The 15228-nt window shown below is 44.5% G+C and overlaps 2 protein-coding genes and 1 long non-coding RNA gene across 9 annotated transcripts in view; 1 reads left to right on the forward strand and 2 right to left on the reverse strand.

Annotated features, from left to right (window-relative positions):
- The window catches only part of ANTXR1 (ANTXR cell adhesion molecule 1), a 268335-nt gene that overhangs the window by 87330 nt on the left and 165777 nt on the right, over positions 1-15228 (reverse strand). The gene's annotated exons all lie outside the window — the stretch shown is intronic.
- LOC310851268 overlaps positions 1-15228 on the reverse strand; it is a 204054-nt gene that overhangs the window by 1746 nt on the left and 187080 nt on the right. The window lies entirely within an intron of this gene.
- Positions 674-15228, forward strand: part of GFPT1 (glutamine--fructose-6-phosphate transaminase 1) — a 43891-nt gene continuing 29336 nt past the window's right edge. For all 6 annotated transcript variants that reach the window (XR_014567566.1, XR_014567567.1, XM_083753250.1 and 3 more), the window contains exons 1-5: positions 674-1118; positions 9971-10078; positions 10693-10800; positions 12791-12916; positions 14014-14072. Coding sequence is in view for 4 of the 6 variants with exons in the window: in XM_083753250.1 (XP_083609376.1) it covers positions 1112-1118; positions 9971-10078; positions 10693-10800; positions 12791-12916; positions 14014-14072 (408 nt within the window). In the remaining 2 variants the exon portion in view is untranslated. The remainder of the gene's footprint in view (positions 1119-9970; positions 10079-10692; positions 10801-12790; positions 12917-14013; positions 14073-15228) is intronic.

A 15228-nucleotide genomic window follows, 5' to 3' on the forward strand; every position in this document is an offset into this window, starting at 1 on the left:
CGTAACCAGAGGTACTACTGTACATAAATAGCCCTAAAAGGGAGCCCCATTTTGCCCAAGCCTGGAGTCACCAGCTAGCGGACTGATGATAACGACAACCACACACAAAGAAGCGCCTCATTTTGCTGCAGTGTCACCATCAAAAAGCAGAATGATGATAGCCCCTAAAGGGACGCCTCATTTTGCTGCAGCCTAGCGTCACAAAAAAGCAGACTGGTAAGAACAGCAACCCCCAAATATATATGTGTCGAGATTACAACACCCATCATTCCTGACCATTGGTCATGCTGGTTTGGGCTGATGGCAGTTTTATTCCAACACACACACACACACACACACATATATATACATATATATATATATATATATATATATATATATATATGTCCATTAGCACCTTAGAGACCAACTAAGTTTGTTTTTGGTATAAGCTTTCGTGTGCATGCATGCTCATACCAATGACAAACTTAGTTGCATGCACACGGAAGCTTATACCAAGAACAAACTTAGTTGGTCTGGACAATTTTTTATATATATTTCTACAGCGTCACACCAACACGGCTCGCTACCTGAATCTAACCCCAAAGGGGGGGTGTGCCTTATTAGCCCCCCAAGGGGCGCATTGTTTTGCCCGGGCCACGAGCCACCACCAACCAGGGGACCCAGAATGGTAATATTAGCCTTATCGATCGCAATAACGCCAAGGGGCGCCTCGTCGGGCCCCGCCTGGAGCCCCCCGCCTGCTTGCCCCTCCGCCTCCGCCCGAGCGCGGCCCTTCCGGCCTGCGGGGCTCCCGCTCCTCCTGCTCCTCCACCTGAGGCGGATGCTGATCCGGCTGCCACGTCGCCCCGAGTGACACGGCAGCCCGGAGGCCTCGTGAGGCGGCGGAGGCGGAGGCGGAGGCGGAGGAGGAGCCGGGCCCGCTAGGCCGAGCCGGGCCCAATCGCGGGCCAGGCAGGGAGCCTGCGCCCCTCGCCCGCCGCTCCTCTGGCCGAGGGAGGAGGAGACGTTGCCGCCGCCGTTGCCGCCGCCGCCAGTCCCCGCCGGCCCGTCAGCGAGGAAGCGCCTGCCAGCCTCACAGCCGCCCTGCTCGGTCTCCTCAGGCGCCACCATGTGCGGTGAGGAAGGAGGGAAGGAGCGAGGGAAAGGCGGGCGGTGGGGAGGGAGGGATGGAGGCTGCCCCGCCGCGAAGGCTGGCGAGGTGGGCGATGCTGAGGGGCCAAAGCCAATCTCGAAAGGGTTGTCCGCTTCCCTCAGGGCAAACGGCAGCGGGTTGGGCTAGATGACCCTGGGGCCCCTTCGTGCTCTACGACCGCATGCAGTAGCCTTTCCTCAGCCCATGTGCAGAGTGCGCCTGAAGAGGGGAGGGGGGGCAAGGCAAGGCCCTCAGGGCAGCACCTGCCTCTCTTCTCGCCCCCCATTCTGAGCTGCTTCCTCCTCCAACTCTTTCACCATCATTGTAGAGAGGGCCTCGGGAAAGACCCAGGGGCTTAGCCCAGCCTCCCCCTCCCTTGACATAAGTCCGACGCTGGCTCTCTTGAGCATGTGCAGAGTGCCTTCGCCTTCAGGGTGGTTCGGAAGGGAGATAATAGGAGGGTAGTGGGGACAGTGTGAATGTGCAGATGGAAATCAGGTGGGTGAGAGAGATGGTTTGTTTACAGGCAACCCCATGCTTGAACATTGCGGAACATTTAGGAAACCTAAGAAAGCAAAATCAGGAAAATAATGAAGAGGGGGGAAAAAAGCTCTACAACTGGTTTAGCAATAGTGATCCAGTACTGAAGTAGTAGTTATAAAGTGGCATCAGGGTCTGTGGTGCTTTGAAGACCAGTAGCATAAGGTCTCTGCCCCAAGGAGCTTACAGCCTAAATCTTATGTGGGTGCTAAATTGAAGGGGACAAATGTATTGAGGGACGGGTGCAAGTGAGGCTTGTGGGGAAATTAGCATGAGAGTAGACGAGTGTGTGATATTGGGAAAGCGGGTTTAGGTTGCTGATGAGGATAAGGAAGGGGGTGAATTGGCAGAATTCAGCAGGGAGATATTTTCAACTTAGTTTTCCATTAAGCTTAGGGTGGCTAAATACAACAATATGGCAGTATGTTAACCTCCTAGAAATATAAAGGGGAACAAGGAGTGGGACGGGATGGCAGCCATCCGTGCAGGAGAGGAAAAGCATAGGTGTGTGTCAGACAGGTAGACAGGTAGAAAAGCAGATTTGCCTGTTCAGGAGGTACTCAACACCAACTTCAGGGCTGTCTGCGTTTCTAGCAACTTGTACTGAAGCTAGGGTTTGCCAGCAGTGTTTGTAGGTGGAAGGGCTGCTTCCATATCTCTGGCTTGCATGTACCGTATTTTTCGCTCTATAACACGCACGTAGTTTTTAGAGGAGGAAAATCCATAGGCATGCCACCCGTAGGCATTCCCTCCATAACACGCACAGACATTTCCCTTTACTTTTTAGGAGGAAAAAAGTGAGTGTTATGGTGCAAAAAATACGGTAAGTTCTTACTCTTTATGTGGTGTTTGTTTTGCGCACTGAGCTGTTTACGGTGCTTCCAGAAATATTTAATATTTCATTTAATCCCCATTTGACGTTGTGTTTGCACATTGCCTACAAGCACATCCTTTTGATGGGTTGAAAGATGCTGTTTAACCTTATTGAGTTTCAAAAGCAGCTTCTAATGTAGCACAGAAGAAGTGGGGATGTGGAATAAGAAAAGAGAGTCCTCTTATGTAGGCAAAAGGCAATGGGTGTTTGGAACAATTCCAGAGGCATCATCATTAATAAGATCATCGCTAATAAGAGATTAAATTGGGGGGGGGGGGGGAATTGCAGCTTTTTTCTTTTTAAAAATGTTGTGAGATGACTACCATAAAATACATATTTAAAATACCAAAAAGAAGGAAAGAAAAGAAATACTGCAGAGCACAGCAAAAATGACATAATAAAAGTATAAAGAAGAGATGCTAGGCACACATCTCTGGTGGTGATGTTCCACTATGTGGCGCATAGTTAAACTATGGAACTCACTTCTCCAGGAGGCAGTGATGGCCACCAACTTGGATGGCTTTAAAAAGAGGATTAGATAAAGTCATGATGGAAAGGGCTATCAATGGCTGCTAGCCAGGATGGCTAGCCTCTGCCTTGACGGTCAGAGGCAGCAATGCTTTTGAAGACTAGTTGCTGGAAACCACAGGAGAGGAGAGGCCTTGTGTGCTCCATTCCTGCTTGCTGGTTTCCCGCCGGCGTCTGGTTGGCCACTGTGAGAACAGGATGTTGGATTGGACGGGCCATTGGCTTGATGCAGCAGGCCCATCTTCTATTCTTAAATTCATAAAGGGTGCAACTACAGATGAGGCTCCCTGATCTTCACCCGCCGAACTTTTTCAGAGAACTTAATGATAAGACTGTCTCATTATTATTTTAATAATATTGGAGCTGTGTATGTATATAGCTCTTTTTGTGTTCACGTGCATACATTTATCAACTGCTTCGAACAGTATATAAATTTTACGAAATAAATAAATTAAATCAAACATGACCCTACTCATCCTTACAAATTCCTTCTAAGTTAAATTGGTCAATATGATTCTCCCCATATTCCAAAGGACTAGGCGCCGAAGAAAAGCAAAATTGGCTTGCTTGAGGCCACCTAGTGAACCAGGACCTTCTGGTTGAGCTCTGAATTATCATTTGCATTCTCTTGGTGTGCAGACGTAGCATAGGTCTATATGTGCTTATTGAATCCCAGGCCATTGGGCCCATCGAGCCAGTTGTCCACACTGGCAGTGGTTCGCCTGGGTTTATAGCAGGCGTCTTTTCCAGCTGCACCTGGAAGGTGTTGGAGATGGAACATGCTCTGCTACTGAGCCCTTCCCCATATATCCACTATTTTTTCGGCTTTCTTAACACTAAGGATTTCTATTGTACTCTGTCACCTTCAGGTATTGGTGTGGGTTTTTTTTGATGTGGGACACAGGTTCACGAGAAATTTCTCCTGAAGAGCAAAGTGAAGAAGAGCTGCAGTCACAGTTTGCTCATGTGCATTTAATGCTATGCAAATTTGCCTCAGAAAATGGAAAATGGGGCAGTGCTAAGAATAGAATAGGCAATTTATGCTATAAATAGTTTGCTGTGAGCACAGTTCAAGTCTTTCTGTTTATTCAATCTTGGGAATGTGTGTGATTCTCAGATTGCATAGCATAATCTGTTCTTTGTCTACAAACATATTCTTTAAAATATTTCTGAATACAGTTATAGACTCTTGACTGTCTTGTTCCAAAATGAGAAAGCAAAATTTTGTGCCTTTAGAGTGATGGGAGACTGACAAAGCCAATGCCTTTTCTTCAGGTCATATTTCTGAGGGGATTATTTCTCTTGCATGGTTGAAATTGTAGGGTTTATTGCCCTTGCAGTTTTATCTTTACCCTGACATTTCTGTATCTCACTTGCTTATTCTTTGATGGAATAAGTATAATTCATCTATTGTTAACAGCCCAGGTAGAATGTAGATGTCCAGACAAACCAGTGTAGCAGATACATTCCTTGTCCATAGTTGAATGTGAAACTCATAACCAGTTTAAACTTGCTGCAGAGGTAAGGATAGGACCAAATCTTACAAGATCACTTTCTTTTAATAATTAAACTGGTGCAGCATCAAACTGGAATAATTTCAAAATCTGATATGTTATTCATAGCTTATTCATTGCCAGGGGTGGGAGAGGGGGGTTGACTACAGGACTAAAAGCAGATTTCAAGCATTGATTTATAGGTAAATAAGAAATGCCAGAACTGACGGAGCACTTTTTTCCTGTTCAGCAAAATAGAGTGAGATTGTTGGCTCTTCGTAAATGGGTAGTTTGTTCTGGTTTTCAGTGTACAACTAAAATTTGGGACCTGACTTGCTGTGAAATTGTCCACCCTAGTAGAGCACACAGTGTTCATTTCTGACCATTTGGTTTGACCAAGTGTAGAGACTGGTGCTCTGTTTAACATCTGTGGTGAAATAAATATTTCTACTGTTGACATTAATTTGTCTGAGCAATTTTTATCCTGCCCTTCAGCGCAGTGCTCTCATAGCAACTATCATATCCAAAGGATCTCTCTCCATCTTGCCTCTTAACCCCAGTATGAGCTATGGGGCCAACTAAAACATTTTTGTTGCATGTGGTCATCCTTTACCTTCTCTCTGTTCCTTTCTCTCACCCCCCCCCCCCTTTTAAATTTACCCTGCATTCTATCATTCTTTGTTCTTTATCGTCTTCCAGAAAGCTTAACCCATACCTTAAACAAGTGCAAAAGGAAGTGTGGCACCTAAACCAATCTGGTTTAGGCTGGGCTGCAGTCGAGTTTCTGGTCTCAACCCACCAGCTGAACCTGCATGTTTCATAGCAGGTGTGGCCACCAGGAGTGAAACAAGCACCTGCTCTTCCTTCTGCTGGGTAGCTTCCAATTTCTTGCTGATATCAAGCTAAGGAGGCCTATAGAATTCTTTTGACTTCAAGGTTACACAAACACAACCCTTCTTAAACCCCCCTATTTTTATCTGAATTCTGAAGTAGTGACTTGCAGTAGTCATGGCTGAACACAGCTGAATGTGTGAATTCTAACTGGGCTCTCTCAGAAGAGGGACAGCAGGAAATAAACTACTTTAAAAGGGAGGATGATAGCTCAGTAGCAGAGCTTCTGTTTCCGTACCAAAGGTCCCTGGTTTGATCCCCACCATCTCCCCAGGTAGGTTAGGGAAGACTCCTCCCAGCAATGCTGCAGAGACCATGGTCAGTTGGTGTTGACGGGGCTACGGTCTGAAGTTTAGCTATACAATTTTCTGTTTTATCTGTGGTGAATCACAGTTGCCCCCAGGCATGTTTTGGAGTTGCAAACTGCCCTTTAGGCAGCTTGAGTGGGGCCATGTCTGGAGACCCCCATGGACAGCCTTGTGCTAGCCTTGCATTCTGCTGACTGCATTGGTCTGTGCTTTCCTAGTGTTTGAAAATTTGGGAGCTCCACCACCACCAGTAGTAATTATTAGCGCAGATTATATTACAAAATTACAAGAATCAGTGCCCAACCTAGCAGCTATTTCACCTAGCTGTCACATCCTATACAGTGGTACCTTGGGTTAAGTACTTAATTCGTTCCGGAGGTCCGTTCTTAACCTGAAACTGTTCTTAACCTGAAGCACCACTTTAGCTAACGGGCCCTCCTGCTGCTGCCGCACCGCCGGAGCACGATTTCTGTTCTCATCCTGAAGCAAAGTTCTTAACCCGAGGTAATATTTTTGGGTTAGTGGGAGGTCCTGCCCGGGCGCGCGAGGCTTGGGGCGGCAGCCTGCAGCCCGAAGCATGCAGAGCCCTCCGGAGGGTGCCCCGTGCTTCGGGCAGGCGTGTGCAAGGCTTGAGGCGGCAGCCGCGGCTGGGGGGGAAATATATTTTTTTTTATTCATTTCCCCCCACAAAAAACGAGGTGCGTCCTATGGGCCGGTGCGCCCTATAGGACGAAAAATACGGTAATAACATTTCTTCTTGGGAACTTATTTTCAACCCTGCCATCACAGAATTTACATAGAGAACATTTCCTCCTATGGACTATGATCTTATTTATGAGCTGAATGAGTAAATTTATATCACTGTAACATTTTACTTCCTTTCTTCTTTTCAACTCATGCAAATGAGGAAGTGGTCTTGGGAGTGTGCTGTGTATGATTAGTTGGTAAAAATATGTGATTAGCAGCACACCTTAAAATTAGTGTAGTGCTTGTACACTTGGAAGGAGCAGGGGCTAAGGTAGGGTTGCCATATGTCCAAAGTTTCACAGACATAGCTGGGATTTGGCCATTGGAAACAATGTCTGAGTAGAAAGCGCTGAAATGTCAGGGAAACTCTGGAAGTATGGCAACCCATGTTGGAAGTGTAAATGTTGGCGCATTTCCTTACAAATAGTTTGAAAGCGTCTTTCTTTTTTTGAGATTGGGCAAAATGAAAAAAAGCCATGCATCAGAATGATTTGCAATATCCAGTCAAAAATTATGAAACCAATAGCACGATAGGGGATTCAAACTGGTTTTGAACAATATATCAATATATCGCCTAGCCATGAACAATAAATCTGTGGAATGTGCTTCTTTCCCTCTGGGGTCAACCGGTGTTGGCTTGCCATATTAACTAAGAAATCCCACAGCTTTTTGGGTGTCTCCAAGGCTTGTGGTATAAGGCTGGCACTTCTTTAGGCATGGTGCAAATGTTGGGTGTGTGTGTCTCTCTCTGTTTCCATGCTCTCACCAGAGCCAAAGATATGCTTGCTGGTAGATCACAGGTCAATATTTGTCCCTAGATGAGGGACCATAAGCTGCTAGGAAGAGGAAGAAGAAAGGGATGAAGGTGTCTGGTGAACTGAAAGCACACCATGGTAACAGGCTGCTAATGCTATGTGGGGCAGATCTTTGGCTACAGCTAAATGAGCAGCGTTTGCCAACATGGTCTTGCTGACCCACCACAAGCACCCTGTTCACATGCTTCTGACTTATGCGAGTAATACGAATACTGAAGCAGCCTTGATTGATGGCTGGACTGAGCCAGGGAGCCAGTGAAGTGTTGAGCAAGAAAGGGGGCCCTTTTCCTGAGGCAAGATTGACTGCTGCTAAAAGCAGACAGTCTTGTCCAAACTTTTTCAGCAGTGGGCCAGTCCACTGTCCCTCAAACCTTGTGGGGGGCCGGAATATCTATCTATCTATCTATCTATCTATCTATCTATCTATCTATCTATCTATCATCTATCATCTATCATCTATCATCTATAATGAATGAATTCCTATGCCCCACAAATAACCCAGAGATGCATTTTAAATAAAAGGACACATTCTACTCATGTAAAAACATGCTGATTCCCGGACCGTCCGCGGGCTGGATTGAGAAGGCAATTGGGCCGGATCTGGCCCCCGGGCCTTAGTTTGTCTACCCATGGTCTTGTCAGTGGTGGACCCCTGTCTTTGTATTGCCTTCCCAAAAGAGATCCACTCCCTTGGTCATTCTAGGAGGGTTTTTTGGGCCAGCTGTGCACCTTTTTGAGAGGTAAGGGTTAGAATCGGAAAGAAATGTGAATGGTTGCTGCTGGGGTGGTCACTGTAAGGCAGGGGTCAGGTCAGCAACCTTTTTCAGCCATGGGCCGGTCCACTGTCCCTCAGACCATGTGGGGGGCCGGACTAAATTTTGGAAGAAAAAAAAAACGAATTCCTATGCCCCACAAATAACCCAGAGATGCATTTTAAATAAAAGGACACTTTGAGAAGGTGATTGGGCCGCATCCAGCCCACGGGCCTTAGGTTGCCTACCCCTGCTGTAAGGATTAGCCTAGGCAAGAATGAGAATTTTGAGACTCAGTCTAGTTGTGAGGACAGCAGAGCTCTCTGTTTAAACCCAGATGTCCTCCAGTCCAGTTACGTTGAAAGGGGTGGGGGAGTAGTGAGGTCTCTCCCCATTGCTTACATCCCTCCAGTTCATGCATTTTTCTTGCATCTGACTTTCAATATTGGAGCATGTCTAAGGAGAAGAGCACCTGGTGGGATAGACAGACTTTCAGCAAGATCAGTTGTGCCAGTTCCAAAAGTTAATCAGTCTCTTCTTTGCTTTTTCTTAGTTATATTGGGGTGGGGAGGGTTCCAAAGCTCTTCTCTTGAGTTGGAATACTTTACTGCAGTGAAGTGCTCGTAATTACTAACTTTGTTGGCTATAATGAAATTGAACACTTCCTTGTAGCCACTGGGAGTTTACAACCTGTCTGAAATCTTGATAAACTGGAATATCATGACTTAAGCTCCCCACCCGGCTTCTTCCCCTGTTTCTTGTGCCTTGCCCACTTTCTAAGAAAGTGTGAGTATGGCAGTGCCCTTTCACAGAGGGGGTTCATTCATGGAGATTATAAGGGATATCAAGTCAATAATGACTTGAGCATGCAAGTCATTATTGTGACAAGGCAACTCATTTGTTGTGCGTGAGAGGCAGTGGCGTAGCGTGGGTTGTCAGCACCCGGGGCAAGGCAAGTAATTTGTGCCCCCTAACCCATGGATTTGCGCCCCCTAACCCATGGATTGGCGCCCCCTAACCCGTGGATTTCCCTAACCCCCAGATGTTGCGCCTGGTGCGGCCGGCCCCCCCTGCACCCCCCACGCTACGCCACTGGTGAGAGGTAGGAGCACATTTCCAAGGTACTATTTTCTGAGACTTCCCAGGAACTGTGGGATCCATGGATTTGTTATTGCTTGGGGTTGACCCATTGGGTTTACTCTGATTTGAACTAGCACTGAATATATCCCACAGTGTCTAAAAAGTAAAAGCTCCAGAATGTGGGGTGTATTTTTTCTCATGCAGATGGTAGCAGAGATGAGGCCTAAATCAGGTGATCTGGTGCTACTGAGATAATTTAAAAAATCCACAAGAAGCCTGCTAGATTTTCTAGAACCAAATCTAAGAAGGGTTTTTTGGTTTTTTTTTGAAGGAAGGCTTTAATGCAAACTCAAAATTCTTTATCCTACATCCTTGCACTCCATTCTAGAGTTTGCAGAGTGGAGCCGCTTCATTGTACTCATCTATAATATGTTTTATACTTTTTAATGTTTTTAAAATTTTATTTATTATTTTATTTATATCCCATCCTTCCTTCAAAAACCCCTTTTTAATGTATCCTTCTCTCGTCCCTGCAGTTGCTTTTACATTCTCTCTGCTTTACTTACAATTTTAATTGCGTATATGTACATTTTAAAAAAATATAGAATACTGCTTGGGAGAAATGTAGCAAAAAAAAAAAAAGTGTGGTGCTTTCCCTCTCTGTGGCTTGTAATGGGTTATAAAAATGAGTTTATTTACAACACTTTTGGGGCTGTGCTAAAAGAAATCCTACACAAGCGCTGTTTCAGTTCATAGTTGTAGTTACAAAGTGAAATGCAGTGTTTTAATTTCTAATCAATCTTGCAGGCATCTTTGCTTACCTGAACTACCATGTTCCCCGGACAAGACGGGAGATCCTGGAGACCCTCATCAAAGGGCTTCAGCGACTGGAGTACAGAGGATATGACTCTGCTGGTAAGCTGCTCACCCTGTCCTTGGATTCCTTATCTTTCAAACTTTTTTTCTGTGGATATGGTTTTAAAAGTATGTGGTTGCCAGTAAAGTCATGGTCTGCAGTGTGTAAGAAGCAAGGCTTGGTGTGACTTACTCCATCTTTCAGTTCACATGCAACAAGTTTACATGTTTAGTTGTATATCTTGGACATAAACCATTATGTGCACAGGTATTTGGATGAAGTTTAAATCTCACTAGGCTTTTTGAGATGTCTTTTCCCAATGAAAGAAATGTCATTTTCCTCACAGAAGCTGTATTGTTTGACAAGAGTCTAACAGCTAACATAACTGACCCTGTGCAGTTGGAATACTTTAATATTCTTCAGTGTCCCAGCAATGCAGCCCAATGGCTAAAAGGGAACACCTAGGCAATGTTGTGTTTCTAAATCTTGCACTGGCTTTTCTTGTAATTATGTATAGCCATAATGTTCTGTATGTTCTGAAACTCTGCAATTTTATTCTAGCCTGTAGAAAAATGATTGTGGAAGTTAGGTTAATGATCTTGGAAAGCGAAACAATTAATATTTCAAGCCAAATGGGGGGGGTGTGATTCACCTTAAGCTTTCTGTGTATTAGGAGTTGGAATTGATGGAGGCAATGATAAAGACTGGGAGGCCAATGCTGGCAAAATTGCACTCATCAAAAAGAAGGGGAAAGTGAAGGCTTTGGATGAAGAAGTGAACAGTAAGTCCAGTCCTACACAATCCACCTTTTCTCTTTGGTGGTCTTTGTTCCTGATCTCAATACCATTCAGCAACCGTTTTTCAATGTACACTGAAAACACTTCCCAACACATGCTGTGCTCATTGGTATAGTAAATGACAAACTGTATATTCATTTCTAGAGTCCAGTTCTCAGATAAATCGAATTTTCTACTCCTCCCTGCACGTCTGCCTTGCCTGTTGACAGCAAATATAGAGATATAGCATGATCCCTTGTTGGGTCATTCTTTGGCCAGTTAGACTCAAATATCTCAGTCCCCTTTGGAACACAGACTCTTTCGCCATCTCTCTGGTTATAGTAGAGGCAGCATGAATAGGGAGAATGGTAGCGGAGAGTATGCATGAAGAAAAAGTGTTCACAAGATAGCGGAATTCACATACTCTGCATTGTCTTGTCCATCTCCTTCCAGAATGGACAGCTGAGACCTCATTTCTTGTCTGTTACTGATAAACTAGTGTCATATAAACTGATAACAGCAGATAGCCAGACCAACTTTGCCAAGTGAGAAACTACTGAAGTTCCCAACAGTGGATTTATTCACATGCATCGCCAAACCACGATTTGATGCTGCTTGAGTGGCTTCATGCGTGTTCCCCTCCCTCCCTCACATTATGTCAGGCACAGGCAAATTCCGGCCCTCCGGATGTTTAGGTCTACAATTCCCATCATCCCTGACCACTGGTCCTGTTAGCTAGGGATGATGGGAGTTGTAGTCCCAAAAAATCTGGAGGGCCGGAGTTTGCCTATGCCTGCATTATGTGCTCCAATGCAAGTTACTTCCTCTTTAGCACAAAGCAGAATTTGCTGTTAAACTAGCCAACTATGGTTTGGGCTTGCCCTCCAAACTGGGACCACCAACCAAACCATGGATGGAAGCTTGTTTGCAGTCCTGCATTGGAGGGCACATACAAATCATAGTTCAGCTGTTAGGGAATTTGCAGTAAAGGCAAAAGTAAAGAATTAAAATGGGATGTGTGAGTAGAATGCATTTTCATATTGCAGCCAATTATTTAGTTTATACAGCAGTTATATATTTCTGTGGCTGCTGGTCTTAGGAATTGTTTAAATCAAATGTTGATGCTCTAATCATGGTAAATTGATACAGCCACAAAATAAGATGGTCTTTTCTTAACTTTCTATGTACTAGAAAAATGCAAGTATTAGATGGGTATGATCTCTGGGTGGGAAAACTGTAAACAATGGAGAAGCAAACGTCTCATGTTTTGCGTTCCGTTCAATGCCCTCTATTCAGGAAACAACAGTGTGTGCTAATATTGTGGATAATACTTCGTTTTAAACTATGGCTCTTTTGAGAGAGAGGCATGGTGGAGGACATTTATCTTAAATGTTGCTGACTGAGATGGCTGGCTTTAGTCAGAACTTAGGTCGGGGTGGTTGACGTTTTTTGTCCCAAGCCACATTCCCTTCTGGACATCCTTCCAGGGGACCACATGCCAATGATGGGCAGGGCCAGAAGAAAAAGTTGGTAGAGTAATGAATTTAAACATTGCTTTTGTTCATGAGGCTGCTTTCTACAATCACTCATGCCCCTCTCTGTCTGCCATCCAGATCAGCAAGAGACGAGATTAGAGCTCAGATACACATTTCAGCCAGGCAAAAACACTCCAGCAGGGTGCAGAGTATGGCTGGTATGGGGGTGTGTGGCCTGGGGAGAGTCCTGAGGGCCAGATGGAGAGGTCTGAAGGGCCACATTTGACCTTTAGCCCAGAGTTTCCCCACCTATAATTTATGTGTTGGTGGAAGTGGACCACTTAACACATGCAAAAGACCTGTAAATGTTAGAAAAGAGTAGCCTGAAAGCCTTGGCCTACTTGGTAAAGTCTCACGCTGCATTTCTGAAGCCAGTGGGTGATGTCAGCTGAAACCTTTCCCTCCATTCAATAAGAGTAGGGGATCCTCTTAGGAATGAACTTTTCCCCACTTTTCATAGAACAACAGGATATGGACCTGGACATTGAGTTTGATGTGCATCTTGGAATTGCCCATACCAGATGGGCCACCCACGGCGAGCCCAATCCTGTCAACAGCCACCCACAGCGATCGGATAAAAACAATGGTAAGACATTGTCGTTACTTTTTGGTGGGCGTGAGGGATGAGGTGATGCTTTGACTTTTGTCCTAGCTTCTGATGGCTGTTCAGAGTTGATAAAGTGTCGGGCAGGCAATCTTCTTGGATAGCTGTGTCCATCTTCTTGAACAAAGTACCAGGTAGCAAGACATGTAAATCTTAGTGGTCTTAGCTTTTATTTCCAGGTGGGAGGAGGCAGATAGTCAGACCGGAGAGCCCCAACAAACCAAAAATCAGCTGCATTGGGAAACAGAATTTAGTTCTTTTATGGATTAAAGACTGTTTCAAGTTAAAAACAAGGCTGGTCTCAACTCCTTTTAAATATGCAGAATGTTCACAGATGATAATGCTTTTAAAATAGCTTTTTAAAAAAGTGAGTTGTGCATTACAGAATAAATCATATAGAGATTTTCAGAAAAGGTTAAATTTGAGTACTCACTGATTATATTGTTTCTAGATTTAAAAAATCTGTGATCTGAGGCACTGTAATGACTGCTATAAAGCTCTGCTGTTAGTATTGCACTAAGGTTAAAATACTACCAAAGTTACAAACATGGGTTATAATTCCCATTAATCTGTTGTAAGGGTTCATTTAATCTGTTAAGTGTCTTAATTCTAAAGGCTCCTCGGGGCTGAAATTGAGCTGCCGGCTACCTTGTACTTTGTTGATACATCCTTTTTAGCATAGGCAACTGGCATTCCTGGTTTAGTTAGTACAGAAAACAATTTTGGGTAATGGCCCAAATGGAAGATGGCCTACATTCCCTCTTACATTAGGAAATTGAACTGTAAATGGGTCTGGGATAAAGTAAATTAATACTGCAGTTGGATGCAGCAGGTGGCATTAAACTACTCTAACTTAAGCAGCCAAGCAGGGATTGTACTTTCTTTATTAAATTCGACCATCCATCTATCATGTGCTTGTGCTTGGCTTGGCTTTGGGAATCCTAGTTTCTGTTTCAGGCTTTTGCCTTTGAACAAGGTGCTTGGCCCTCTCTTTTCTCCTCCTCTTGGGATGCTTCAATTTTTTTGCGGGCTGTTTTATGATCATAGCTCCTAAACTGTTTTCTCCCCCTGTGTTTCAGAATTTATTGTTATCCACAATGGCATTATTACAAACTACAAAGACCTGAAGAAATTTTTGGTAAGTGAAGCTCCTTGTGCTGTGAGTTTAAACAAAGTGGGAAGTCTGAATCTGCTTGTGTTTGTATCGTAGGAAAGAATCACTTGGGCCTGGTAGTTTTGTTCCCAAATTATGCCAGCATTCTTTGGATGCTGAGAAGGGAGACACTTTAGAAGCCTTTGAAATATCTATTACATGAGCTGGTGCTATAACTTTAAGGAGTGGTTAGATTGCATGTTCCCCTGGGCTGATAGGTATCTTCTGTGACACCCTGTGAAGTGCCTTAGGGATGCAGGAAGGCACCTTATCTCAGTTCAGGTTGTTGCTTCATCTCATGCTGTACTGTCTGCACCAGGCTTCCCCAAACTGATGCCCTCCAGTAGTTTTGGACTATAACCATAACTCTCAACAGCCCCCAAAATGGTAGCAGGGTCTTCCCTTTCCTGCCTGCAGATTGCATTTGAGACCTTCTGCAGTCAAAGCATGCACTCTTGTCACTGACTTTATGGGCCTTCTCCCATGAACATTAGTGGCATTATATAATAATATTACAATCTTACCAAAGCTGGGTAATTTTATCTTGCTTCTAATTTCTTTCAGGCTTAAGTGTGTAATGTGATTGTGTGTCTATTAGGTTAATGGTACTGTATTGACTTCAGAGGAAGTAGTAGAATTAAGAAATCTAAAGAGCAGATGAATATACTTCCAGGAATAGTCTTCGAGGTGCCGCAAGACTTTTTGTGGTGCTTGCAGCCAGAGACAACACAGCAACCCCCTCTGGAATTTTTCTTTGCAAAAAGAGGTCGTGGGGTTATTAATTGTTTATGGTCATATGTGGCACCAGATATATTATCAGCTGCTCTAAAATGCTATTGCCACTCTTCCCCTCCCTAACCAACAAAAATTGAATCCCAACCCATTATGGCCTTTGAGAACTTTGCCATTGGGTTCCATACTAGCTTGGTTGCATTGTGTGGTTAGCATCTGCTCTGCTTTCTGTAGGAGCGCAGCAGTGAGCTGGAACCATGCCCATCAAGACATGGTTCTTTTGCTTCTGCATTCCTTTATCTATTCTATTTGATTCTTTCTCTGAGCAGGAGGACTTGAAATTAATGAATGAAAGTAGAGCAGTTGTAAGAAGCAGGAGCAGCCTGTGCAATATTTTTAGAATATGGTT

The sequence above is a fragment of the Podarcis gaigeae genome (genome assembly GCF_964106915.1).
Source record: "Podarcis gaigeae genome assembly, chromosome: 8".
NCBI lineage: Eukaryota > Metazoa > Chordata > Lepidosauria > Squamata > Lacertidae > Podarcis > Podarcis gaigeae.